Here is a 26449-nt window from a genome sequence, read left to right on the forward strand (position 1 = left end):
TAGGGAGGGTTGTAGGGGCTGGAGGAGGTTACAGAGAAAGGGAGGGTTGTAGGGGCTGGAGGAGGTTACAGAGATAGGGAGGGTTGTAGGGGCTGGAGGAGTTTACAGTGATAGGGAGGGTTGTCGGGGCTGGAGGAGGTTACAGAGATAGGGAGGCTTGTCGGGGCTGGAGGAGGTTACAGTGATAGGGAGGGTTGTAGGGGCTGGAGGAGGTTACAGAGATAGGGAGGGTTGTAGGGGCTGGAGGAGGTTACAGAGATAGGGAGGGTTGTAGGGCCTGGAGGAGGTTACAGAGATAGGGAGGGTTGTAGGGGCTGGAGGAGGTTACAGAGATAGGGAGGGTTGTAGGGGCTGGAGGAGGTTACAGAGATAGGGAAGGTTGTAGGGGCTGGAGGAGGTTACAGAGATAGGGAGGGTTGTGTGGGCTGGAGGAGGTTACAGAGATGGGGAGGGTTGTAGGGGCTGGAGGAGGTTACAGAGATAGGGAGGGTTGTCGGGGCTGGAGGAGGTTACAGAGATAGGGAGGGGGCCGGAGGAGGTTACAGAGATAGGGAGGGGTGTAGGGGCTGGAGGAGGTTGCAGAGATAGGGAGGGTTGTAGGGGCTGGAGGAGGTTACAGAGATAGGGAGGGTTGTAGGGGCTGGAGGAGGTTACAGAGATAGGGAGGGGTGTAGGGGCTGGAGGAGGTTACAGAGATAGGGAAGGGGGCCGGAGGAGGTTACAGAGATAGGGAAGGGGGCTGGAGGAGGTTACAGAGATAGGGAGGGTTGTAGGGGCTGGAGGAGGTTACAGAGATAGGGAGGGTTGTGGGGGCTGGAGGAGGTTACAGAGATAGGGAGTGTTGTAGGGGCTGGAGGAGGTTACAGAGATAGGGAGGGTTGTTGGGGCTGGAGGAGGTTACAGAGATAGGGAGGGTTGTCGGGGCTGGAGGAGGTTACAGAGATAGGGAGGTGTGTAGGGACTGGAGGATGTTACAGAGATAGGGAGGGTTGTCGGGGCTGGAGGAGGTTACAGAGATAGGGAGGGTTGTAGGGGCTGGAGGAGGTTACAGAGATAGGGAGGGTTGTAGGGGCTGGAGGAGGTTACAGTGATAGGGAGGGTTGTAGGGGCTGGAGGAGGTTACAGAGATAGGGAAGGTTGTTGGGGCTGGAGGAGGTTACAGAGATAGGGAGGGTTGTAGGGGCTGGAGGAGGCTACAGAGATAGGGAGGGTTGTAGGGGGCTGGAGGAGGTTACAGAGATAGGAAGGGGTGTAGGGGCTGGAGGAGGTTACACAGATAGGGAGGGATGTAGGGGCTGGAGGAGGTTACAGAGATAGGGAGGATTGTAGGGGCTGGAGGAGGTTACAGAGATAGGGAGGGTTGTAGGGGGCTGGAGGAGGTTACAGAGATAGGGAGGGGGTGAAGGGGCTGGAGGAGGTTACAGAGATAGGGAAGGGGGCCGGAGGTGGTTACAGAGATAGGGAGGGGTGTAGGGGCTGGAGGAGGTAACAGAAATAGGGAGGGGTGTAGGGGCTGGAGGAGGTTACAGAGATAGGGAGGGTTGTGGGGGCTGGAGGAGGTTACAGAGATAGGGAAGGGTGCTGGAGGAGGTTACAGAGATAGGGAAGGTTGTAGGGGCTGGAGGAGGTTACAGAGATAGGGAAGGGGGCTGGAGGAGGTTACAGAGATAGGGAGGGGTGTAGGGGGCTGGAGGAGGTTACAGAGATAGGGAGGGGTGTAGGGGCTGGAGGAGGTTACAGAGATAGGGAAGGGGGCCGGAGGAGGTTACAGAGATAGGGAAAGGGGCTGGAGGAGGTTACAGAGATAGGAGGGATGTAGGGGCTGGAGGAGGTTACAGAGATAGGGAGGGTTGTAGGGGCTGGAGGAGGTTACAGAGATAGGGAGGGTTGTAGGGGCTGGAGGAGGTTACAGAGATAGGGAGGGTTGTGGGGGCTGGAGGAGGTTACAGAGATAGGGAGGGTTGTCGGGGCTGGAGGAGGTTACAGAGAAAGGGAGGGTTCTAGGGGCTGGAGGAGGTTACAGAGATAGGGAGGGTTGTAGGGGCTGGAGGAGGTTACAGAGATAGGGAGGGGGCCGGAGGAGGTTACAGAGACAGGGAGGGGTGTAGGGGCTGGAGGAGGTTACAGAGATAGGGAGGGTTGTAGGGGCTGGAGGAGGTTACAGAGATAGGGAGGGTTGTAGGGGCTGGAGGAGGTTACAGAGATAGGGAGGGGTGTAGGGGCTGGAGGAGGTTACAGAGATAGGGAAGGGGGCCGGAGGAGGTTACAGAGATAGGGAAGGGGGCTGGAGGAGGTTACAGAGATAGGAGGGATGTAGGGGCTGGAGGAGGTTACAGAGATAGGGTGGGTTGTCGGGGCTGGAGGAGGTTACAGAGATAGGGAGGGTTGTAGGGGCTGGAGGAGGTTACAGAGATAGGGAGGGGGCCGGAGGAGGTTACAGAGATAGGGAGGGTTGTAGGGGCTGGAGGAGGTTACAGAGATAGGGAGGGTTGTAGGGGCTGGAGGAGGGTACAGAGATAGGGAGGGGTGTAGAGGCTGGAGGAGGTTACAGAGATAGGGAGGGGTATAGGGGCTGGAGGAGGTTACAGAGATAGGGAGGGTTGTAGGGGCTGGAGGAGGTTACAGAGATAGGGAAGGGGGCCGGAGTAGGTTACAGAGATAGGGATGGGGGCTGGATGAGGTTACAGAGATAGGGAAGGTTGTAGGGGCTGGAGGAGGTTACAGAGATAGGGAAGGGGGCTGGAGGAGGTTACAGAGATAGGGAAGGGGGCTGGAGGAGGTTACAGAGATAGGGAGGGTTGTCGGGGCTGGAGGAGGTTACAGAGATAGGGAGGGTTGCAGGGGCTGGAGGAGGTTACAGAGATAGGGAAGGGGGCTGGAGGAGGTTACAGAGATAGGGAAGGGGGCTGGAGGAGGTTACAGAGATAGGGAAGGTTGTAGGGGCTGGAGGAGGTTACAGAGATAGGGAAGGGGGCTGGAGGAGGTTACAGAGATAGGGAAGGGGGCTGGAGGAGGTTACAGAGATAGGGAGGGTTGTAGGGGCTGGAGGAGGTTACAGAGATAGGGAGGGTTGTAGGGGCTGGAGGAGGTTACAGAGATAGGGAGGGTTGTAGGGGCTGGAGGAGGTTACAGAGATAGGGAGGGTTGTTGGGGCTGGAGGAGGTTACAGAGATAGGGAGGTGTGTAGGGACTGGAGGATGTTACAGAGATAGGGAGGGTTGTAGGGGCTGGAGGAGGTTACAGAGATAGGGAGGGTTGTAGGGGCTGGAGGAGGTTACAGAGAAAGGGAGGGTTGTAGGGGCTGGAGGAGGTTACAGAGATAGGGAGGGTTGTAGGGGCTGGAGGAGTTTACAGTGATAGGGAGGGTTGTCGGGGCTGGAGGAGGTTACAGAGATAGGGAGGCTTGTCGGGGCTGGAGGAGGTTACAGTGATAGGGAGGGTTGTAGGGGCTGGAGGAGGTTACAGAGATAGGGAGGGTTGTAGGGGCTGGAGGAGGTTACAGAGATAGGGAGGGTTGTAGGGCCTGGAGGAGGTTACAGAGATAGGGAGGGTTGTAGGGGCTGGAGGAGGTTACAGAGATAGGGAGGGTTGTAGGGGCTGGAGGAGGTTACAGAGATAGGGAAGGTTGTAGGGGCTGGAGGAGGTTACAGAGATAGGGAGGGTTGTGTGGGCTGGAGGAGGTTACAGAGATAGGGAGGGTTGTAGGGGCTGGAGGAGGTTACAGAGATAGGGAGGGTTGTCGGGGCTGGAGGAGGTTACAGAGATAGGGAGGGGGCCGGAGGAGGTTACAGAGATAGGGAGGGGTGTAGGGGCTGGAGGAGGTTGCAGAGATAGGGAGGGTTGTAGGGGCTGGAGGAGGTTACAGAGATAGGGAGGGTTGTAGGGGCTGGAGGAGGTTACAGAGATAGGGAGGGGTGTAGGGGCTGGAGGAGGTTACAGAGATAGGGAAGGGGGCCGGAGGAGGTTACAGAGATAGGGAAGGGGGCTGGAGGAGGTTACAGAGATAGGGAGGGTTGTAGGGGCTGGAGGAGGTTACAGAGATAGGGAGGGTTGTGGGGGCTGGAGGAGGTTACAGAGATAGGGAGTGTTGTAGGGGCTGGAGGAGGTTACAGAGATAGGGAGGGTTGTTGGGGCTGGAGGAGGTTACAGAGATAGGGAGGGTTGTCGGGGCTGGAGGAGGTTACAGAGATAGGGAGGTGTGTAGGGACTGGAGGATGTTACAGAGATAGGGAGGGTTGTCGGGGCTGGAGGAGGTTACAGAGATAGGGAGGGTTGTAGGGGCTGGAGGAGGTTACAGAGATAGGGAGGGTTGTAGGGGCTGGAGGAGGTTACAGTGATAGGGAGGGTTGTAGGGGCTGGAGGAGGTTACAGAGATAGGGAAGGTTGTTGGGGCTGGAGGAGGTTACAGAGATAGGGAGGGTTGTAGGGGCTGGAGGAGGCTACAGAGATAGGGAGGGTTGTAGGGGGCTGGAGGAGGTTACAGAGATAGGAAGGGGTGTAGGGGCTGGAGGAGGTTACACAGATAGGGAGGGATGTAGGGGCTGGAGGAGGTTACAGAGATAGGGAGGGGTGTAGGGGCTGGAGGAGTTTACAGAGATAGGGAGGGTTGTAGGGGCCGGAGGAGGTTACAGAGATAGGGAGGGTTGTAGGGGCTGGAGGAGGTTACAGAGATAGGGAGGGTTGTAGGGGGCTGGAGGAGGTTACAGAGATAGGGAGGGGGTGTAGGGGCTGGAGGAGGTTACAGAGATAGGGAAGGGGGCCGGAGGAGGTTACAGAGATAGGGAGGGTTGTAGGGGCTGGAGGAGGTTACAGAGATAGGGAGGGTTGTCGGGGCTGGAGGAGGTTACAGAGATAGGGAGGGTTGTTGGGGCTGGAGGAGGTTACAGAGATAGGGAGGGTTGTAGGGGCTGGAGGAGGTTACAGAGATAGGGAGGGGGCCGGAGGAGGTTACAGAGATAGGGAGGGGTGTAGGGGCTGGAGGAGGTTACAGAGATAGGGAGGGTTGTAGGGGCTGGAGGAGGTTACAGAGATAGGGAGGGTTGTAGGGGCTGGAGGAGGTTACAGAGATAGGGAGGGGGCCGGAGGAGGTTACAGAGATAGGGAGGGGTGTAGGGGCTGGAGGAGGTTACAGAGATAGGGAGGGTTGTCGGGGCTGGAGGAGGTTACAGAGATAGGGAGGGTTGTTGGGGCTGGAGGAGGTTACAGAGATAGGGAGGGGTGTAGGGGCTGGAGGAGGTTACAGAGATAGGGAAGGGGGCCGGAGGAGGTTACAGAGATAGGGAATGGGGTTGGAGGAGGTTACAGAGATAGGAGGGATGTAGGGGCTGGAGGAGGTTAAAGAGATAGGGAGGGTTGTAGGGGCTGGAGGAGGTTACAGAGATAGGGAGGGTTGTAGGGGCTGGAGGAGGTTACAGAGATAGGGAGGGTTGTAGGGGCTGGAGGAGGTTACAGAGATAGGGAGTGTTGTAGGGGCTGGAGGAGGTTACAGAGATAGGGAGTGTTGTAGGGGCCGGAGGAGGTTCCAGAGATAGGGAAGGGGGCCGGAGGAGGTTACAGAGATAGGGAAGGGGGCTGGAGGAGGTTACAGAGATAGGGAAGGGGGCCGGAGGAGGTTACAGAGATAGGGAGGGGGGCCGGAGGAAGTTGCAGAGATAGGGAGGGGGGCCGGAGGAGGTTGCAGAGATAGGGAAGGGGGCCGGAGGAGGTTACAGAGATAGGGAAGGGGGCCGGAGGATGTTACAGAGATAGGGAGGGGGGCCGGAGGAGGTTGCAGAGATAGGGAAGGGGGCCGGAGGAGGTTGCAGAGATAGGGAGGGGGGCCGGAGGAGGTTACAGAGATGGGGAGGGGGGCCGGAGGAGGTTACAGAGATAGGGAAGGGGGCCGGAGGAGGTTACAGAGATAGGGAGGGGGGCCGGAGGAGGTTACAGAGATAGGGAAGGGGGCCGGAGGAGGTTACAGAGATAGGGAGGGGGCCGGAGGAGGTTACAGAGATAGGGAAGGGGGCCGGAGGATGTTACAGAGATAGGGAGGGGGGCCGGAGGAGGTTACAGAGATAGGGAAGGGGGCCGGAGGATGTTACAGAGATAGGGAGGGGGGCCGGAGGAGGTTACAGAGATAGGGAAGGGGGCCGGAGGAGGTTACAGAGATAGGGAGGGGGGCCGGAGGAGGTTACAGAGATAGGGAGGGTTGTAGGGGCTGGAGGAGGTTACAGAGATAGGGAGGGGGCCGGAGGAGGTTACAGAGACAGGGAGGGGTGTAGGGGCTGGAGGAGGTTACAGAGATAGGGAGGGTTGTAGGGGCTGGAGGAGGTTACAGAGATAGGGAGGGTTGTAGGGGCTGGAGGAGGTTACAGAGATAGGGAGGGGTGTAGGGGCTGGAGGAGGTTACAGAGATAGGGAAGGGGGCCGGAGGAGGTTACAGAGATAGGGAAGGGGGCTGGAGGAGGTTACAGAGATAGGAGGGATGTAGGGGCTGGAGGAGGTTACAGAGATAGGGTGGGTTGTCGGGGCTGGAGGAGGTTACAGAGATAGGGAGGGTTGTAGGGGCTGGAGGAGGTTACAGAGATAGGGAGGGGGCCGGAGGAGGTTACAGAGATAGGGAGGGTTGTAGGGGCTGGAGGAGGTTACAGAGATAGGGAGGGTTGTAGGGGCTGGAGGAGGGTACAGAGATAGGGAGGGGTGTAGAGGCTGGAGGAGGTTACAGAGATAGGGAGGGGTATAGGGGCTGGAGGAGGTTACAGAGATAGGGAGGGTTGTAGGGGCTGGAGGAGGTTACAGAGATAGGGAAGGGGGCCGGAGTAGGTTACAGAGATAGGGATGGGGGCTGGATGAGGTTACAGAGATAGGGAAGGTTGTAGGGGCTGGAGGAGGTTACAGAGATAGGGAAGGGGGCTGGAGGAGGTTACAGAGATAGGGAAGGGGGCTGGAGGAGGTTACAGAGATAGGGAGGGTTGTAGGGGCTGGAGGAGGTTACAGAGATAGGGAGGGTTGCAGGGGCTGGAGGAGGTTACAGAGATAGGGAAGGGGGCTGGAGGAGGTTACAGAGATAGGGAAGGGGGCTGGAGGAGGTTACAGAGATAGGGAAGGTTGTAGGGGCTGGAGGAGGTTACAGAGATAGGGAAGGGGGCTGGAGGAGGTTACAGAGATAGGGAAGGGGGCTGGAGGAGGTTACAGAGATAGGGAGGGTTGTAGGGGCTGTTGGAGGTTACAGAGATAGGGAGGGTTGTAGGGGCTGGAGGAGGTTACAGAGATAGGGAGGGTTGTAGGGGCTGGAGGAGGTTACAGAGATAGGGAGGGTTGTTGGGGCTGGAGGAGGTTACAGAGATAGGGAGGTGTGTAGGGACTGGAGGATGTTACAGAGATAGGGAGGGTTGTAGGGGCTGGAGGAGGTTACAGAGATAGGGAGGGTTGTAGGGGCTGGAGGAGGTTACAGAGAAAGGGAGGGTTGTAGGGGCTGGAGGAGGTTACAGAGATAGGGAGGGTTGTAGGGGCTGGAGGAGTTTACAGTGATAGGGAGGGTTGTCGGGGCTGGAGGAGGTTACAGAGATAGGGAGGCTTGTCGGGGCTGGAGGAGGTTAGAGTGATAGGGAGGGTTGTAGGGGCTGGAGGAGGTTACAGAGATAGGGAGGGTTGTAGGGGCTGGAGGAGGTTACAGAGATAGGGAGGGTTGTAGGGCCTGGAGGAGGTTACAGAGATAGGGAGGGTTGTAGGGGCTGGAGGAGGTTACAGAGATAGGGAGGGTTGTAGGGGCTGGAGGAGGTTACAGAGATAGGGAAGGTTGTAGGGGCTGGAGGAGGTTACAGAGATAGGGAGGGTTGTGTGGGCTGGAGGAGGTTACAGAGATAGGGAGGGTTGTAGGGGCTGGAGGAGGTTACAGAGATAGGGAGGGTTGTCGGGGCTGGAGGAGGTTACAGAGATAGGGAGGGGGCCGGAGGAGGTTACAGAGATAGGGAGGGGTGTAGGGGCTGGAGGAGGTTGCAGAGATAGGGAGGGTTGTAGGGGCTGGAGGAGGTTACAGAGATAGGGAGGGTTGTAGGGGCTGGAGGAGGTTACAGAGATAGGGAGGGGTGTAGGGGCTGGAGGAGGTTACAGAGATAGGGAAGGGGGCCGGAGGAGGTTACAGAGATAGGGAAGGGGGCTGGAGGAGGTTACAGAGATAGGGAGGGTTGTGGGGGCTGGAGGAGGTTACAGAGATAGGGAGTGTTGTAGGGGCTGGAGGAGGTTACAGAGATAGGGAGGGTTGTTGGGGCTGGAGGAGGTTACAGAGATAGGGAGGGTTGTCGGGGCTGGAGGAGGTTACAGAGATAGGGAGGTGTGTAGGGACTGGAGGATGTTACAGAGATAGGGAGGGTTGTCGGGGCTGGAGGAGGTTACAGAGATAGGGAGGGTTGTAGGGGCTGGAGGAGGTTACAGAGATAGGGAGGGTTGTAGGGGCTGGAGGAGGTTACAGTGATAGGGAGGGTTGTAGGGGCTGGAGGAGGTTACAGAGATAGGGAAGGTTGTTGGGGCTGGAGGAGGTTACAGAGATAGGGAGGGTTGTAGGGGCTGGAGGAGGCTACAGAGATAGGGAGGGTTGTAGGGGGCTGGAGGAGGTTACAGAGATAGGAAGGGGTGTAGGGGCTGGAGGAGGTTACACAGATAGGGAGGGATGTAGGGGCTGGAGGAGGTTACAGAGATAGGGAGGGGTGTAGGGGCTGGAGGAGTTTACAGAGATAGGGAGGGTTGTAGGGGCCGGAGGAGGTTACAGAGATAGGGAGGGTTGTAGGGGCTGGAGGAGGTTACAGAGATTGGGAGGGTTGTAGGGGGCTGGAGGAGGTTACAGAGATAGGGAGGGGGTGTAGGGGCTGGAGGAGGTTACAGAGATAGGGAAGGGGGCCGGAGGAGGTTACAGAGATAGGGAGGGTTGTAGGGGCTGGAGGAGGTTACAGAGATAGGGAGGGTTGTCGGGGCTGGAGGAGGTTACAGAGATAGGGAGGGTTGTTGGGGCTGGAGGAGGTTACAGAGATAGGGAGGGTTGTAGGGGCTGGAGGAGGTTACAGAGATAGGGAGGGGGCCGGAGGAGGTTACAGAGATAGGGAGGGGTGTAGGGGCTGGAGGAGGTTACAGAGATAGGGAGGGTTGTAGGGGCTGGAGGAGGTTACAGAGATAGGGAGGGTTGTAGGGGCTGGAGGAGGTTACAGAGATAGGGAGGGGGCCGGAGGAGGTTACAGAGATAGGGAGGGGTGTAGGGGCTGGAGGAGGTTACAGAGATAGGGAGGGTTGTCGGGGCTGGAGGAGGTTACAGAGATAGGGAGGGTTGTTGGGGCTGGAGGAGGTTACAGAGATAGGGAGGGGTGTAGGGGCTGGAGGAGGTTACAGAGATAGGGAAGGGGGCCGGAGGAGGTTACAGAGATAGGGAATGGGGTTGGAGGAGGTTACAGAGATAGGAGGGATGTAGGGGCTGGAGGAGGTTAAAGAGATAGGGAGGGTTGTAGGGGCTGGAGGAGGTTACAGAGATAGGGAGGGTTGTAGGGGCTGGAGGAGGTTACAGAGATAGGGAGGGTTGTAGGGGCTGGAGGAGGTTACAGAGATAGGGAGTGTTGTAGGGGCTGGAGGAGGTTACAGAGATAGGGAGTGTTGTAGGGGCCGGAGGAGGTTCCAGAGATAGGGAAGGGGGCCGGAGGAGGTTACAGAGATAGGGAAGGGGGCTGGAGGAGGTTACAGAGATAGGGAAGGGGGCCGGAGGAGGTTACAGAGATAGGGAGGGGGGCCGGAGGAAGTTGCAGAGATAGGGAGGGGGGCCGGAGGAGGTTGCAGAGATAGGGAAGGGGGCCGGAGGAGGTTACAGAGATAGGGAAGGGGGCCGGAGGATGTTACAGAGATAGGGAGGGGGGCCGGAGGAGGTTGCAGAGATAGGGAAGGGGGCCGGAGGAGGTTGCAGAGATAGGGAGGGGGGCCGGAGGAGGTTACAGAGATGGGGAGGGGGGCCGGAGGAGGTTACAGAGATAGGGAAGGGGGCCGGAGGAGGTTACAGAGATAGGGAGGGGGGCCGGAGGAGGTTACAGAGATAGGGAAGGGGGCCGGAGGAGGTTACAGAGATAGGGAGGGGGCCGGAGGAGGTTACAGAGATAGGGAAGGGGGCCGGAGGATGTTACAGAGATAGGGAGGGGGGCCGGAGGAGGTTACAGAGATAGGGAAGGGGGCCGGAGGATGTTACAGAGATAGGGAGGGGGGCCGGAGGAGGTTACAGAGATAGGGAAGGGGGCCGGAGGAGGTTACAGAGATAGGGAGGGGGGCCGGAGGAGGTTACAGAGATAGGGAAGGGGGCCGGAGGAGGTTGCAGAGATAGGGAGGGGGGCCGGAGGAGGTTACAGAGATAGGGAGGGGGGCCGGAGGAGGTTACAGAGATAGGGAGGGGGGCCGGAGGAGGCCGCGGAGGGATTTGACCATGAGGATGAGAATTCTTTTTTTAAAATGAGACGTTGCTCAACCGGTGAGCGATCACAGGCAGTGACCGGGACTTGGTGCGAGTTCGGACACGGGCAGCCAAGGTTTGAATGACCTCAAGTGTACGGAGGGTGCAATCTGGGAGGCCGGCCAGGTGTGCGTTGGAAGAGTCAAGTCTGGAGGTAACAAAGGCAGGGTTGAGAGATACAGCACAGAAGGCGGCCATTCGGCCCATCGTGCCTGTGCTGGCTCTTTGAACGAGCTCTCCAATTAGTCCCACTCCCCATGCTCTTTCCCCACAGCCCGGCACATTTCTCCCCTTCATGTATTTCTCCAATTTCTCTTTTCGAAAGTTACTATTGAATCTGCTCCCACCGCCCTTTCAGGCAGCGCATTCCAGATCACAACAACTCGCTGCATAAAAAACATTCTCATCTCCCCTCCATTTGTCCTATTGGCTGGTTTGCCCCATTTGGATTTTGTGAGTTGGGAGGTTTGGAAAGAGCTGTTCTCAGCACTATCGCTGTGCAGTACTGAGGGAGCGCCGCACTGTCGGAGGGGCGGTACTGAGGGAGCGCCGCACTGTCGGAGGGGCAGTACTGAGGGAGCGCCGCACTGTCGGAGGGGCAGTACTGAGGGAGCTCCGCACTGTCGGAGGGGCAGTACTGAGGGAGCGCCGCACTGTCGGAGGGGCGGTACTGAGGGAGCGCCGCACTATCGCTGTGCAGTACTGAGGGAGCGCCGCACTGTCGGAGGGGCAGTACTGAGGGAGCGCCGCACTGTCGGAGGGGCGGTACTGAGGGAGCGCCGCACTGTCGGAGGGGCGGTACTGAGGGAGCGCCGCACTGTCGGAGGGGCGGTACTGAGGGAGCGCCGCACTGTCGGAGGGGCGGTACTGAGGGAGCGCCGCACTGTCGGTGGTGCCATCTTTAAAATGAGACATTAAACCTGCCCTCTTGGGTATTTTGAAGAGGAGCAGGAGAGTTCTCCCTGGTGTCATGGCTGAAATCTATCTCTCAACAAACACCTAGAGAGATGTGTTTGTGGGAACCTGCTGTGGGCAAACTGGCTGCCGCGTTTCCCATGTCACAACACTTTAGAAAGTACTTCATTGGCATTAAAGCGTTTTGGGACATTCGGAGGTTGTGTAAGGCGCTATATAAATCTAAGTCTTTCTTTTTTACCGAGGCCCTTCTCCCACACTTCCTTGCAACCAGCTGACGAGCAGGATGGGCAGAAGCCTGCCCAAGAAGGGGGAAAAACACCAGCCTTAAATGGAATCTTTTCTTAATTTTTGTTCCGGGTCACTGGTTTTTATTGCCTGGGCATCGTGGACAGAATTTCCAATTCTCCTCACAAGGTCATATAAATTCAAACTCGTGCAGACAAGAAGCTAACTCCAGACAACTTGGGAGGAGCCAAAACCCAAAACGTTGGCAATCTGAAATCCAACAGGAAGCACGCCAGAGAGCGCGAGCGCGCGCCAGAGAGCAAGCGAGCGAGCGCGCGCCAGAGAGAGAGCGAGCGCGCGCCAGAGAGAGAGCGAGCGCGCGCCAGAGAGAGAGCGAGCGCGCGCCAGAGAGAGAGCGAGCGCGCGCCAGAGAGAGAGCGAGCGCGCGCCAGAGAGAGAGCGAGCGCGCGCCAGAGAGAGAGCGAGCGCGCGCCAGAGAGAGAGCGAGCGCGCGCCAGAGAGAGAGCGAGCGCGCGCCAGAGAGAGAGCGAGCGCGCGCCAGAGAGAGAGCGAGCGCGCGCCAGAGAGAGAGCGAGCGCGCGCCAGAGAGAGAGCGAGCGCGCGCCAGAGAGAGAGCGAGCGCGCGCCAGAGAGAGAGCGAGCGCGCGCCAGAGAGAGCGAGCGCGCGCCAGAGAGCGAGCGCGCGCCAGAGAGAGCGAGCGCGCGCCAGAGAGCGAGCGCGCGCCAGAGAGAGCGAGCGCGCGCCAGAGAGAGAGCGAGCGCGCGCCAGAGAGAGAGCGAGCGCGCGCCAGAGAGAGCGAGCGCGCGCCAGAGAGAGAGCGAGCGCGCGCCAGAGAGAGAGCGAGCGCGCGCCAGAGAGAGAGCGAGCGCGCGCCAGAGAGAGAGCGAGCGCGCGCCAGAGAGAGAGCGAGCGCGCGCCAGAGAGAGAGCGAGCGCGCGCCAGAGAGAGAGCGAGCGCGCGCCAGAGAGAGAGCGAGCGCGCGCCAGAGAGAGAGCGAGCGCGCGCCAGAGAGAGAGCGAGCGCGCGCCAGAGAGAGAGCGAGCGCGCGCCAGAGAGAGAGCGAGCGCGCGCCAGAGAGAGAGCGAGCGCGCGCCAGAGAGAGAGCGAGCGCGCGCCAGAGAGAGAGCGAGCGCGCGCCAGAGAGAGAGCGAGCGCGCGCCAGAGAGAGAGCGAGCGCGCGCCAGAGAGAGAGCGAGCGCGCGCCAGAGAGAGAGCGAGCGCGCGCCAGAGAGAGAGCGAGCGCGCGCCAGAGAGAGAGCGAGCGCCAGAGAGAGAGCGAGCGCGCGCCAGAGAGAGAGCGAGCGCGCGCCAGAGAGAGAGCGAGCGCGCGCCAGAGAGAGAGCGAGCGCGCGCCAGAGAGAGAGCGAGCGCGCGCCAGAGAGAGAGCGAGCGCGCGCCAGAGAGAGAGCGAGCGCGCGCCAGAGAGAGAGCGAGCGCGCGCCAGAGAGAGCGAGCGCGCGCCAGAGAGCGAGCGCGCGCCAGAGAGAGAGCGAGCGCGCGCCAGAGAGCGAGCGCGCGCGCCAGAGAGAGCGACGCGCGCGCCAGAGAGAGAGCGAGGCGCGCGCCAGAGAGAGAGCGATGCGCGCGCCAGAGAGAGAGCGAGCGCGCGCCAGAGAGAGCGAGCGCGCGCCAGAGAGAGAGCGAGCGCGCGCCAGAGAGAGAGCGAGCGCGCGCCAGAGAGAGCGAGCGCGCGCCAGAGAGAGAGCGAGCGCGCGCCAGAGAGAGAGCGAGCGCGCGCCAGAGAGAGAGCGAGCGCGCGCCAGAGAGCGAGCGCGCGCCAGAGAGAGAGCGAGCGCGCGCCAGAGAGCGAGCGAGCGCCAGAGAGAGAGCGAGCGAGCGCCAGAGAGAGAGCGAGCGCGCGCCAGAGAGCGAGCGCGCGCCAGAGAGAGAGCGAGCACGCGCCAGAGAGCGAGCGCGTGCCAGAGAGAGCGCGAGCGCGCGCCAGAGAGCGAGAGAGAGGGAGAGCGCGAGCACGCGTGCCAGAGAGAGCGCGCGCCAGAGAGAGAGCGAGCCAGAGAGAGAGCGAGCGCGCGCCAGAGAGAGAGCGAGAGAGAGCGAGCGCGCGCCAGAGAGAGAGCGAGAGAGCGAGCGCGTGCCAGAGAGAGAGAGGGAGAGCGCCAGAGAGAAAGGGAGGGAGAGAGAGCGCCAGAGAGAGGGGGAGGGAGAGAGCGCACACCAGAGAGAGAGAGAGAGAGAGAGAGAGAGAGAGCGCCAGAGAGCGAGTGAGAGAGAGAGAGAGCGCGCGCGCACCAGAGAGAGAGAGAGCGAGCGCCAGAGAGCAAGCGAGAGAGAGAGCGCGCGCGCACCAGAGAGAGAGAGAGAGAGAGCGAGCGTCAGAGAGCGAGCGAGAAAGGGAGCGAGCGCGCGAGTGAGGGAGGGAGAGAGAGCGCCAGAGAGAGGGGGAGGGAGAAAGCGCGCACCAGAGAGAGCGCGAGCGAGAGAGAGCGCGCACCAGAGAGAGAGAGAGAGAGAGAGAGAGAGAGAGAGAGAGCGCAGCAGAGGGAGAGGGAGAGGGAGAGGGAGAGCGAGAGCGCGCACCAGAGACAGAGAGAGGGAGAGCGCGCGCCAGAGAGGGAGGGAGCGTGCGAGAGCGCCAGAGAGGGAGAGAGAGAGCACCAGAGAGAGAGGGAGAGAGCGAGCGCAAGACAGAGACAGAGACAGAGCGTGCCAGAGCTTTCAACTTTGGTTGGAACCCTGCATCGGAACTGGGCTGTGACCAATGTTTCTGTTGAGCTGCGGGGCTGCGCATGGGTCTGGAGGTCCCGCGCAGGCCGCTCACCAGCTTCACAGTGGAAATAACCGCGCTTGCGCAAAAAAGTTGAAAGGGCCGCGCACCCAAATGAAAATTTACAGGGAACATCGGCTATGACAAAGTTGTTGACCAATTTCCAGCACTGAAGGACCCCCGTGCACTTCCAGCGTCTTTTGCCTTTTAGTTGATCGACGCGGGGGTCAGTCGTGTCAGATTTGCAACGAGAAAGAAACAGCACATCGCCACAAGAAACCCCCTCCCCTCCCCATAAAAAATAAAGAACAAACAAACTTGTACCTAAAAAAGTGGCAACTTTCACACCCTGAAGACGCCCCCAAACCTTACAACTGAACAGTTTGCAGACGACACAAAGCTGGGTGGGCGTCTGTGCTGTGAGGAGGATGCAGAGAAACTCCAGTATGATTTGGACAGGTTGGGCGATTGGGCAGATGCAGTACAATGTGGATAAATGCGAGGTTATCCACTTTGGTGGCAAAAACAGGAAGGCAGATTATTATCTGAACGGCAATAGATTGGGAGAAGGGGAAGTGCAACGGGACCTGGGTGTCCTTGTGCACCAGTCGCTGAAGGTAAGCATGCAGGTGCAGCAGGCGGTTAAGAAGGCAAATGGTATGTTGGCCTTCATAGCGAGAGGGTTTGAGTACAGGAGCAAGGATGTCTTGCTGCAGTTGTACAGGGCCTTGGTGAGACCACACCTTGAGTATTGTGTGCAGTTTTGGTCGCCTTATCTGAGGAAGGATGTTCTTGCCATGGAGGGAGTGCAGCGAAGATTCACCAGACTGATACCTGGGATGGCAGGAATGACGTATGAGGAGAGATTGGGTCGATTAGGCTTGTACTCGCTGGAGTTTAGAAGAATTAGGGGGGATCTCATTGAAACTTATAAAATTCGAACAGGACGAGACAGACTAGATGCAGGAAGGATGTTCCCGATGGCCGGTGAGTCCAGAACCAGGGGTCACAGTCTAAGGATAAGGGGTAAGCCATTTAGGACTGAGATGAGGAGGAATTTCTTCACCCAGAGAGTGGTGAACCTGTGGAATTCTCTACCACACAAGGCAGTTGAGGCCAATTCATTAAATATATTCAAGAAAGAGTTGGATATATTTCTTAAGGCTAAAGGGATCAAGGGATATGGGGAGAAGGCAGGGACAGGGTACTGAATTTGGATGATCAGCCATGATCTCATTGAATGGCGGAGAGGGCTCGAGGGGCCGAATGGCCGACTCCTGCTCCTATCTTCTATGTTCCTATGTAAAACACCTGGCCCTCCCCTCCCCGCCCCAGCAGTGGGAAAGACAGGAGCACAATCCCCTTTCAAGCACCTGAAGACACTGCGCTGCACGGAATCATTAGCCCAGAAGCTGGTCCTGCCGCATGCCAAGGCTGATGTTTTACATCATTAGCTGGTGTGTTAACAAAGGTCTCATCTACTTTGCGTATAGGTTTCCTGAAAAAAAAAAGCTGAGCTCGACACCATGGTTGACCCGACACCGCGCACCCACCGGGAGTGTAAGCGGATCCCGTATTTTCCACTTCCTCTGGCAGAGTGTGTGCACCTGCTGACCATGCCCAGTCACTATAGGAACAGGCCGAGGATCAAGTTCACCGCCGCAGGGCCGTGCGGCATCTTACACACGGGGCGGGGGGGTTGGCAATTTTCGGCACGCCCCCCAAGGCAACGCCAAGGTGGCGCCAGCTCTGGAGGCTTGCCCTGCACGGTGGGGAAAACTTATTGAATCCTTCATAACCAACGCCGCCAGAGGCTTTTCATCTCTTTCTTCAGAAATAAAAAAATACCAGCCCCCACATCGATGTTTAGAACTCTCTCAACAGCCCGCTCAACCAACCGGAGAGGTGGCAACGCGGGGAGGGGGGGCTGTAAGAATCGCGTCGTGGAGTCGCAGTCAACGTTCCCTTCAAGCTACGCGGCCATGAGGCACTCGGCAGCTCCCACCGACTGTCAAGTTGGGGAAACGGCGCGCACGCCTGGTACTTTGAATGGGCCGCGCGCCCCAAAGAATAAGCGAAAGGGAACATTGGTCGTAGCGCAGATGCATTCAAGGGGAAGCTGGGTAAACACGTGAAGGGGGGGGAAGGAATCGAAGGATATGGCGACGGGGTGAGATGAAGAGGGGTGGGAGGAGGAGGAGGCTCGTGTGAAGCAGAAACGCCGGCGTGGGCCTGGGTCGGTTGTGAGCTGTAAATTCTACGTCAGTGTCGCGATTGAACTGAGGTATCAGTTGTGAGATTTTACCTTTACCGATAACCGGTGAGAAATCACACCGAATGGGCTTGGTGGGAACGTGTCTGGTCCAGTGTACGGGCAGCGTTCTATTCTGTGCCTCTCCTTTCCCCCTGTACTTATTCAGGGCGCTGAAAGAATGAGATGCCTCGTTTAACGTTCCACATGGGCGTAAACACATGGGGCATGAACATTATTGGCCCCACTCCCGCCTGGAGATATTCCTTCCTTCCTTCCTCAAAAACAACAGCTTGTATTGATCCCTTTAACGTAGCAAAACGTCCCAAGGTGCGTCACATGAGCGATTATCAAACACAATTTGACACCGAGCCACATAAGGAGATATTAGGGGCAGGTGACCAAAAGCTGGGTCAGGGAGGCTGGTTTTAAGGAGCATCTTAAAGGAGGAGAGAGAGAGGCGGAGAGGTTTAGGGAGGGAATTCCAGAGCTCGGGGCCCAGGCGGCTGAAGGCACGGCCGCCAATGGTGGAGCGATGGAAATCAGGGGGATGGGCGAGGCGCCAGAATTGGAGGAGCGCAGAGATTGTGGGGGCTGGAGGAGGTTACAAAGATAGGGAGGGTTGAAGGGGCTGGAGGTTACAGAGATAGGGAGGGTTGTAGGGGCTGCAGGAGGTTACAGAGATAGGGAGGGTTGTAGGGGCTGGAGGAGGTTACAGAGATAGGGAGGGTTGTAGGGGCTGGAGGAGGTTACAGATATAGGGAGGGTTGTAGGGGCTGGAGGAGGTTACAGAGATAGGGAGGGTTGTAGGGGCTGGAGGAGGTTACAGAGATAGGGAGAGGTGTAGGGGCTGGAGGAGGTTACAGAGATAGGGAGGGTTGTAGGGGCTGCAGGAGGTTACAGATATAGGGAGGGTTGTAGGGGCTGGAGGAGGTTACAGAGATAGGGAGGCTGGAGGAGGTTACAGAGATAGGGAGGGTTGTAGGGGCTGGAGGAGGTTACAGAGATAGGGAGGGTTGTAGGGGCTGGAGGAGGTTACAGAGATAGAGAGGGTTGTAGGGGCTGGAGGAGGTTACAGAGATAGGGAGGGCTGTAGGGGCTGGAGGAGGTTACAGAGATAGGGAGGGTTGTTGGGGCTGGAGGAGGTTGCAGAGATAGGGAGGGGTGTAGGGGCAGGAGGAGGTTACAGAGATAGGGAGGGTTGTAGGGGCTGGAGTAGGTTACAGAGATAGGGAGGGGTGTGGAGGCTGGAGGAGGTTAGAGAGACCTAGGAGGGTTGGAGGGGCTGGAGGAGGTTACAGAGACAGGGAGGGTTGTAGGGGCTGGAGGAGGTTACAGAGATAGGGAGGGTTGTAGGAGGTTACAGAGATAGGGAGGGTGTAGGGGCTGGAGGAGGTTACAGAGATAGGGAATGGTGTAGGGGGCTGGAGGAGGTTACAGAGATAGAGAGGGTTGTAGGGGCTGGAGGAGGTTACAGAGATAGGGAGGGCTGTAGGGGCTGGAGGAGGTTACAGAGATAGGGAGGGTTGTTGGGGCTGGAGGAGGTTGCAGAGATAGGGAGGGGTGTAGGGGCAGGAGGAGGTTACAGAGATAGGGAGGGTTGTAGGGGCTGGAGTAGGTTACAGAGATAGGGAGGGTTGTAGGGGCTGGAGGAGGTTACAGAGATAGGGAGGGTTACAGAGATAGGGAGGGTTGTAGGGGCTGGAGGAGGTTACATAGATAGGGAGGGTTGTAGGGGCTGGAGGAGGTTACAGAGATAGGGAGGGTTGTAGGGGCTGGAGGAGGTTACAGAGATAGGGAGGGTTGTAGGGGCTGGAGGAGGATACAGAGATCGGGAGGGTTGTAGGGGCTGGAGGAGGTTACAGAGATAGGGAGGGTTGTCGGGGCTGGAGGAGGTTACAGAGATAGGGAGGGTTGTAGGGGCTGGAGGAGGTTACAGAGATAGGGAGGGTTGTAGGGGCTGGAGGAGGTTACAGAGATAGGGAGGGTTGTAGGGGCTGGAGGAGGTTACAGAGATAGGGAGGGTTGTAGGGGCTGGAGGAGGTTACAGAGATAGAGAGGGTTGTTGGGGCTGGAGGAGGTTACAGAGATAGGGAGGGTTGTAGGGGCTGGAGGAGGTTACAGAGATAGGGAGGGTTGTAGGGGCTGGAGGAGGTTACAGAGATAGGGAGGGGTGTAGGGGCTGGAGGAGGTTACAGAGATAGAGAGGGTTGTAGGGGCTGGAGGAGGTTACAGAGATAGGGAGGGTTGTCGGGGCTGGAGGAGGTTACAGAGATAGGGAGGGTTGTAGGGGCTGGAGGAGGATACAGAGATAGGGAGGGTTGTAGGGGCTGGAGGAGGTTACAGAGATAGGGAGGGGCGAGAGCCACGGAGGGATTTGAAGATGAGGATGGAGAATTTTGAAATCGAGGGGTTGCCGGACCGGGAGCCAATGTAGGTCAGCGAGCACAGGGGGTGATGGGTAAACGGGACTTGGTGCGAGTTCGGACACGGGGCAGCACGGTTTTGAATGACCTCACTCTCCACCTCACGGGCACATACCACAGGGGTCACCGGATACCAATCAGAAACGGGAACCCTGACTGATTGATTTTTTTTGTTGCATTTCCTCGCCCAATCAAGCAAAGGTTAATTGCAGCGTCCCGAATCAGCAGAGGCTGGAAATCAGATACGGGATCCTCCTATTCTGCGCGCCCCCCGGCCGTGTGCAGCTTGTTGCACTTATCCCCGCAAGGCAGCCCGTGCCTGGCATGTGTTGGTCACGCGTGAATACAAAAAACTAAAGAGGAACAGTGCACTGACCTGCAGTTCGCACCAAGCCACTTCCACCCAGGTCTCTGTGTCCAGCCCTTTATACACGGTCTTGAAGGCTCCTCTCCCCAGCTCGATGTCAAACTTCAAGAACCGGCCTCCCGGAGAGGTGGCGACTGCCTTCATTTCGGCCTCCTCTTCATTCTCTTTCTCGGTCCGCTCCTTCGACGAATCCTTAGGTCCTTCCGGAGCGGCTTTGGGCGCCGCCTGCTCGCTCCTGCCCTCCGGCGCGCTGGCGCAGGCCTGGCTCTCGGCGGCGGGCGCGTGGCGGGCGGCCGCTTCTCGGTCGACCGGCTCCACGCTCCGCCGCACGAAGCGGTGGTTCTCGGCGCCCGTGTCCGGCCGCGGGAGAGACGAGGGGCCGCCCCCGCCGGCGTCCGTCTCCTCTTGGCCGGGCATCGCGATCGAGCTCGAGTCGTTGCTGGTGGAGCTCTGGCTCGAGCTGGGGGTTACCCCGCCGGGTTTGCTGGAGTCCCCTGGGCCAGTCGGCTCTCCTGGGTCCGTGGCCATCTTGCAAGTGCAGTTTATTTTTATAAAGCAAAGAGAGAGAAACCCTCTCTCTCGTCAGACCAACCAATCTTTTAAAGCACCTCGTTTAACTTAGGACATGGCGACTGGATGGTTCCGCTGCACTTTAAGCAGGCATCTCTTTGAACATGCAGAAACAGTGCCCCTTGGGGAGGGGAAGGGAAGAGAAGGAAAAAAGCACAGCCTTCCTCTTCAGTTCTTAATCATATTCATATGACAGACAGCCACAGGACACCAAATTCTCTGTAAAGACAAAAATACATTTTAAGGGGAAAGAGAAAACAAGGAAATGGGTCGTAACAAATCTTTAGACAAATGAAGCATAAAAAACGACAGCAGCGCAGTGCATTGAAAGAGAACTAGCCAGTTTAGTGGCCCGTCATAGTCACGCCTCTGTACGCTTGCCTTCTCAATCAGGGAAGCCAGCAAGTTACTTAAAGTTTACCAGCTCGTCTCTCTCTCCCCTCCTTTCCTGAAGCCAGTAACTGATGCTGGGGGGTAGTTGCACTTACACAGGCAGTGTGTCGCCCCCCGCCATCCCCTCGCCCAAGCAGCCATTCTTGATGTGTGACAGCATCTATCACGGGGCAAGGAGGAGGAATGAAAGACAGACTCGCGTCTCTCCAGCACCTTTCACCACCACCACCGGACGTCCCAAAGCGCTTTACAGGCAATGAAGGACTTTCTTTGAAGTGTGGTCACTGTTGTAATGTAGGAAACGCGGCAGCCAATTTGCGCACAGCAAGCTCCCACAAGCAGCAATGTGATAATGATCAGATCAGCTGTTTTACTTATGTTGATTGAGGGATAAATATTGGCCCCAGGACACCGGGGAGAACTCCCCCCCGCTCTTCTTCCAATAGTGGCCGTGGGATCTTTTACATCCACTTGAGAGGGCAGACGGAGCCTCGGTTTAACGTCTCATCCGAAAGACGGCCCCTCCGACAGAGCGGCGCTCCCTCAGTACCGCCCCTCCGACAGAGCGGCGCTCCCTCAGTACCGCCCCTCCGAAAGTGCGGCGCTCCCTCAGTACTGCCCCTCCGACAGTGCGGCGCTCCCTCAGTACCGCCCCTCCGACAGTGCGGCGCTCCCTCAGTACTGCCCCTCCCACAGTGCGGCGCTCCCTCAGTACCGCCCCCTCCGACAGTGCAGCACTCCCTCAGTACCGCCCCCTCCGACAGTGCAGCGCTCCCTCAGTACCGCCCCTCCGACAGTGCGGCGCTCCCTCAGTACCGCCCCTCCGACAGTGCGGCGCTCCCTCAGTACTGCCCCTCCCACAGTGCGGCGCTCCCTCAGTACCGCCCCCTCCGACAGTGCAGCACTCCCTCAGTACCGCCCCTCCGACAGTGCAGCACTCCCTCAGTACCGCCCCCTCCGACAGTGCAGCGCTCCCTCAGTACCGCCCCTCCGACAGTGCGGCGCTCCCTCAGTACTGCCCCTCCGACAGTGCGGCCCTCCCTCAGTACTGCCCCTCCGACAGTGCGGCGCTCCCTCAGTACCGCCCCTCCGACAGTGCGGCGCTCCCTCAGTACCGCCCCTCCGACAGTGCGACGCTCCCTCAGTACTGCCCCTCCGAACTGCACTGGGAGTGTCAGCCTAGACTTTTGTACTCAAGTCTCTGGAGTGGGACTTGAACCCACAAGCTCCCGACTCGGGTGAGAGCGAGGCCCCGGCTGACACTGGGGAGAGGAGAGCATCACAGCCACACTTGGTCCTGAACTCACCCAGTTTTCACGGGCGCTGAACTTGCCAAGGAGCAGTCGCTGGGCTGAAATCAGGAGCCCGGCTGATTAGCCGAGTGACTGCCCCCGCTGCTTTGGCCGAGAGCTCTCAAGCTGACAACGTACAGGGTTTGAACTTGGGACCTCTTCCAGGCTCTTACGACTCATCAACGCAGCATTAGGTGCTTTTCGTTTGCGATGAGAAAATAACTGAGGCATAATAATGTTTGCCGCTTTGTCATTTGGTCTTTACTGCACCACACGCCCCCAGCTGCAGGGACTGGTAATGAATTTACTCCCGGATGCAGCACTGAACCAGGGGTCTGGGTTAGAAAGAAATCTGGGCTGGCTAAAACACCAGCTTTAGATGCTGCAAAGCCTCAGTGGATCAGGCAGCCCTCGTGGAGAGAGCTCTCTGATGAAAGGGACGTACCCGAAGCACTCTGAACTCCCTGCTCTATCCAGAAGGGATGCCTCGGACCCGGCTGAACACATCCAGCATCTTCTATTTTTTTTTGTATCAGATTTCCATAACCGGCAGCATTCAGCTGGTTGTTCAGTTATATCCTGTGGCTTCAGTACAAGTTACAGCATCCTTTTCCTCTCTCAATTGTAAAATAAATTGTCAATTTCATGCCTCACATCATACTTTGAAACACATGCCTGATATCCTGACTATTTTAACAGGGACAGGGAGACAGGCACAGGCAGACTCAGAACAGAATCATAGAAGTTTACGGCACAGAAGGGGGCCATTCGGCCCCTCGTGTCCGTGCCGGCCGACAAAGAGCTCTCCAGCCTAATCCCACTGTCCAGCGCTCGGTCCGTAGCCCTGTGGGTCACATAGAAACATAGAAGATAGGAGCAGGAGTCGGTCATTCGGCCCCTCGAGCCTGCTCCGCCATTTAATGCGATCATGGCTGATCATCCAAATTCAGTACCCTGTCCCTGCCTTCTCCCCATATCCCTTGATCCCTTTAGCCTTGAGAAATATATCTACGGCGCTTCGAGTGCGTATCCAAGTACTTTTTAAATGCGATGAGGGTTTCTGCCTCGACCACCCTTTCAGGCAGTGAGTTCCAGAGCCCCACCACCCTCTGGGTGAAGAAAGTTCTCCTCAACTCCCCTCTAATCCTTCTCCCAATGACTTTAAATCTCTGCCCCCCCCCCCCCCCCCCCGGTTACTGACCTCTCTGCTCAGGGGTGGACAGACAAGACAGGCACAATCCAATCACAAATAGCCTTGTTGCTGAATACTAAATTAACACATTCTCAACACAGGTAATTTCTAAAGGACTGACTCCAATCGGGAGACTCTTTTTTTAGTATAAATGATTTTTAACCAGCGGGCAAGTTAAGGTCTGCCATTTCGAAGAGTTTTACATCGAAAGGGAAACTGCAGTGACAGGAAGCGACTTCCGTTTTACAGAGCCCGATTGTAGAGTTACAGCAAAGGAGGTCCATTTGGCCCATCAAATCTGTGCCAGCGCTGTCGCTGCACTCATCTCATTCCCCTGCCCCTTTGTAAATCCTTGTTAGACGATGTTACAGTCTCTTGTTTCAACAGCCACTTGCGGTGAAGGGTTCCAGGTTCTCTCTGCAAGGATGAACAGCGCCAACTGTCACCCCCACCCCCCGCCCTCTCCCCGCTCCGGCCAGGTCGAGTGCACCCAAGACACTTTGGGTGGGCGACAGCGCCGCTCCTGTCTAAAAACAAGCGCATTTTCCTCCTGCCCCCGCTGCTCGCGTCTCCCTGCTCTGTCCCGAGTGCAGCGGTCTCTGCCGGTACGAAAAAGTCTGGCCTCTCCAGGATGTCCAACATAGTGGTACAACTGAGGGGGCGAAAGAGAGGAAAGGGATTTTTTAAAGGTTGCGGGAGCCAGACAAGCCTATGCAAGAACGAGAGAGAGCAGATTCACTGCTGCTGTTACATACCCAAGGAGACGGACCAGACAGGAATTACTGCTTCGTACCCACATGACTCATTTCCTGCACTCAACAGGCTGCCGGGGCTCGCAATAAGCAACGGCTCACCTGCAGCAAGGTGTCCCTTTGACTTAGCTACACACCCCTGGCGCACCATTGGCCGAACGACACCACCTAAAGCCAGCAGCCAACCCTCGAAGCCAGGTCTCTCGAACGCTCCGTACGAGGCCCAGCCAACACTCCCGCTCAGCGGCGCACAGCCAATCCAACATTTCCGCGCCTCCAGCCTGTGCCTCGTGAAGTTTACCCTGCTCCTGAACTCGCCACCGCCTTCGCCTGCCTGCACGCAGTAAGCAGGAGATAATCGGCCCACCTTCAGGCAGACAAAAACAAATTGGGCAGCGCCAGACTCACACAGACTGACAATTAGCCAAGGCGGCGGTGAGCTGAACGATTTCTTTTTTTAAATGATTAAGCAGATGAGCATTTCCTTAAGGCGGAGGCATGAATCAGCGGAATAATTATACAGGTGTTTAACCTTTTAACAAGCAGTCATTTTGCACCATATCCGGTGCTTTAGGCTCTTCAATTTATGTAGGCTGAAAACAAAACAAAAAAGCGCGGTGGAACCTGGGGGCCTCCGACATTAAAACACGGAGGGCCGTAGAGCGGAGTCAGGGAGGAGGGCTTGAATTGTCCGAGCCGACAGCTTTTCTGCGCTCTCAAAGGCAGGGGAAGCGCTCCAAGTCACCGCCGATCGCTGTGGCACGACCAAAACAAGTAACGGGCGACCAGCTGCCAGAAAACCCAACAATGACTGGCACCAATACAGGGCCTTTAATGTCGAGAAACAACCAGCCCCGTCCACAGAGTCTAATTCATGTACCTTTCAAAGAGACAGCGTAGGCAGGGCGGGCCCAATGGCCTTTCTGTGCTGCAAGTTTCTACGATTCTATGCAGATCGTCAGAGTGTACGGGCTGTCTCGACCCCCCCCTCGAATGAGTCAGCCGAGGATCAGTGGGTCTCATTCCGAGAGTCAGAATGTTGTGGGTTCGAGTCCCACTCCATAAACTTGAGCACGAAAATCCAGGCTGACACTCCCAGTGCAGTACCGAGGGAGCGCCGCGCTGCCGGAGGGGCGGTACCGAGGGAGCGCCGCGCTGCCGGAGGGGCGGTACCGAGGGAGCGCCGCGCTGCCGGAGGGGCGGTACCGAGGGAGCGCCGCGCTGCCGGAGGGGCGGTACCGAGGGAGCGCCGCGCTGCCGGAGGGGCGGTACCGAGGGAGCGCCGCGCTGCCGGAGGGGCGGTACCGAGGGAGCGCCGCGCTGCCGGAGGGGCGGTACCGAGGGAGCGCCGCGCTGCCGGAGGGGCGGTACCGAGGGAGCGCCGCGCTGCCGGAGGGGCGGTACCGAGGGAGCGCCGCGCTGCCGGAGGGGCGGCACCGAGGGAGCGCCGCGCTGCCGGAGGGGCGGTACCGAGGGAGCGCCGCGCTGCCGGAGGGGCGGTACCGAGGAGCGCCGCGCTGCCGGAGGGGCGGTACCGAGGAGCGCCGCGCTGCCGGAGGGGCGGTACCGAGGGAGCGCCGCGCTGCCGGAGGGGCGGTACCGAGGGAGTTTCCTCATGTCGCCTTTGGTTCTTCTGCCAATCACCTTAAATCTGTGTCCTCTGGATGTCGACCCTTCCGCAAATGGGAACAGTTTCTCTCTATCTACTCTGTCCACACCCCTCATGATTTTGAACGCCTCGATCAAATCTCCTCTCAACCTTCTCTGCTCTAAGGAGAACAACCCCAGCTTCTCCAGTCTCTCCACATCACTGAAGTCCCTGATCCCTGGTACCATTCTGGTCAATCTCCCCTTAACCTTCTCTGCTCCAAGGAGAACAATCCCAGCTTCTCCAGTCTCTCCACGTCACTGAAGTCCCTCATCTCTGGAACCATTCTTGTAAATCTTTTCTGCACCCTCTCTAAGGCCTTCACATCCTTCCTAAAGTGCGGTGCCCAGAATTGGCCACAAGACTCCAGTTGAGGCCGAACCAGTGTTTTATAAAGGTTCATCATAAATTCCTTGTTTTTGTGCTCTATGCCTCTATTTATGAAGCCCAGGATCCCGTGTGCTTTTTTTAACCATTTTCTCAACCTGCCCTGCCACCTTCAACGATTGGTGCACATATACCCCCAGGACCCTCTGTTCCTGCACCCCCTTTAGGATTGTACCCTTTAGTTTATATTGCTAAAACAGATTATCTGGTCATGATCACATTGCTGTCTGTGGGAGCTTGCTGTGCGCAAATTGGCTGCCGCGTTTCCCACGTTACAACAGTGGCCGCGCTTCTAAAGTCCTTCACTGGCTGTGAGGCGCTTCGGGACGTCCTGAGGTGGTGAAAGGCGCTGGAGAAACGCGAGTCTTTCGTTGTTAGAAACAGTTGAGTCATACACCCTCCCCCGATGTGAGAGAGTGTGCCAGCATTGGTATTCACAGACCGCCAAACAGCATGGCACAATTCAACAGCAAGAGGCAGTATCATCTAAACGGTACTATTCTGAGAAGAGGGTTGAAAGAGCAGCGGGACCTGGGGGTGCGTCGTCACAACTCTCTGAAGGTGGCAGGGCCGTTAAGATATGGGATACTTGGCTTTGTAAGTAGGGGCACTGAATACAAAAAACAAGGAAGTCATGGTAAACCTTTACCAATCACTGGATGGGCCTCAGCTGGAGTATTGTGTTCAATTCTGGGCACTACACTTCAGGAGGGATGTCAAGGTCTTGGAGAGGGTGCAGAGGAGATTGACCAGAATGGTACCAGGGATGAGGGACTTCAGTGATGTGGAGAGACTGGAGAAGCTGGGGTTGTTCTCCTTAGAGCAGAG

At 57.9% G+C, this 26449-nt stretch overlaps 1 protein-coding gene across 1 annotated transcript in view; it reads right to left on the reverse strand.

The window, feature by feature from the left end:
- Window positions 1-26449, reverse strand: part of LOC147086696 (serine/threonine-protein kinase WNK3-like) — a 173696-nt gene that overhangs the window by 134396 nt on the left and 12851 nt on the right. The window contains 1 exon segment of the mRNA XM_085978844.1: window positions 19397-20176. Coding sequence (XP_085834970.1) covers window positions 19397-19915 — 519 coding nt within the window. The 5' untranslated portion in view covers window positions 19916-20176.

The sequence above is a fragment of the Somniosus microcephalus genome, unplaced genomic scaffold (genome assembly GCF_052327205.1).
Source record: "Somniosus microcephalus isolate GS21.2 unplaced genomic scaffold, FLI_Smic_1.0 unresolved_chr7, whole genome shotgun sequence".
NCBI classification, from domain to species: Eukaryota; Metazoa; Chordata; class Chondrichthyes; order Squaliformes; family Somniosidae; genus Somniosus; species Somniosus microcephalus.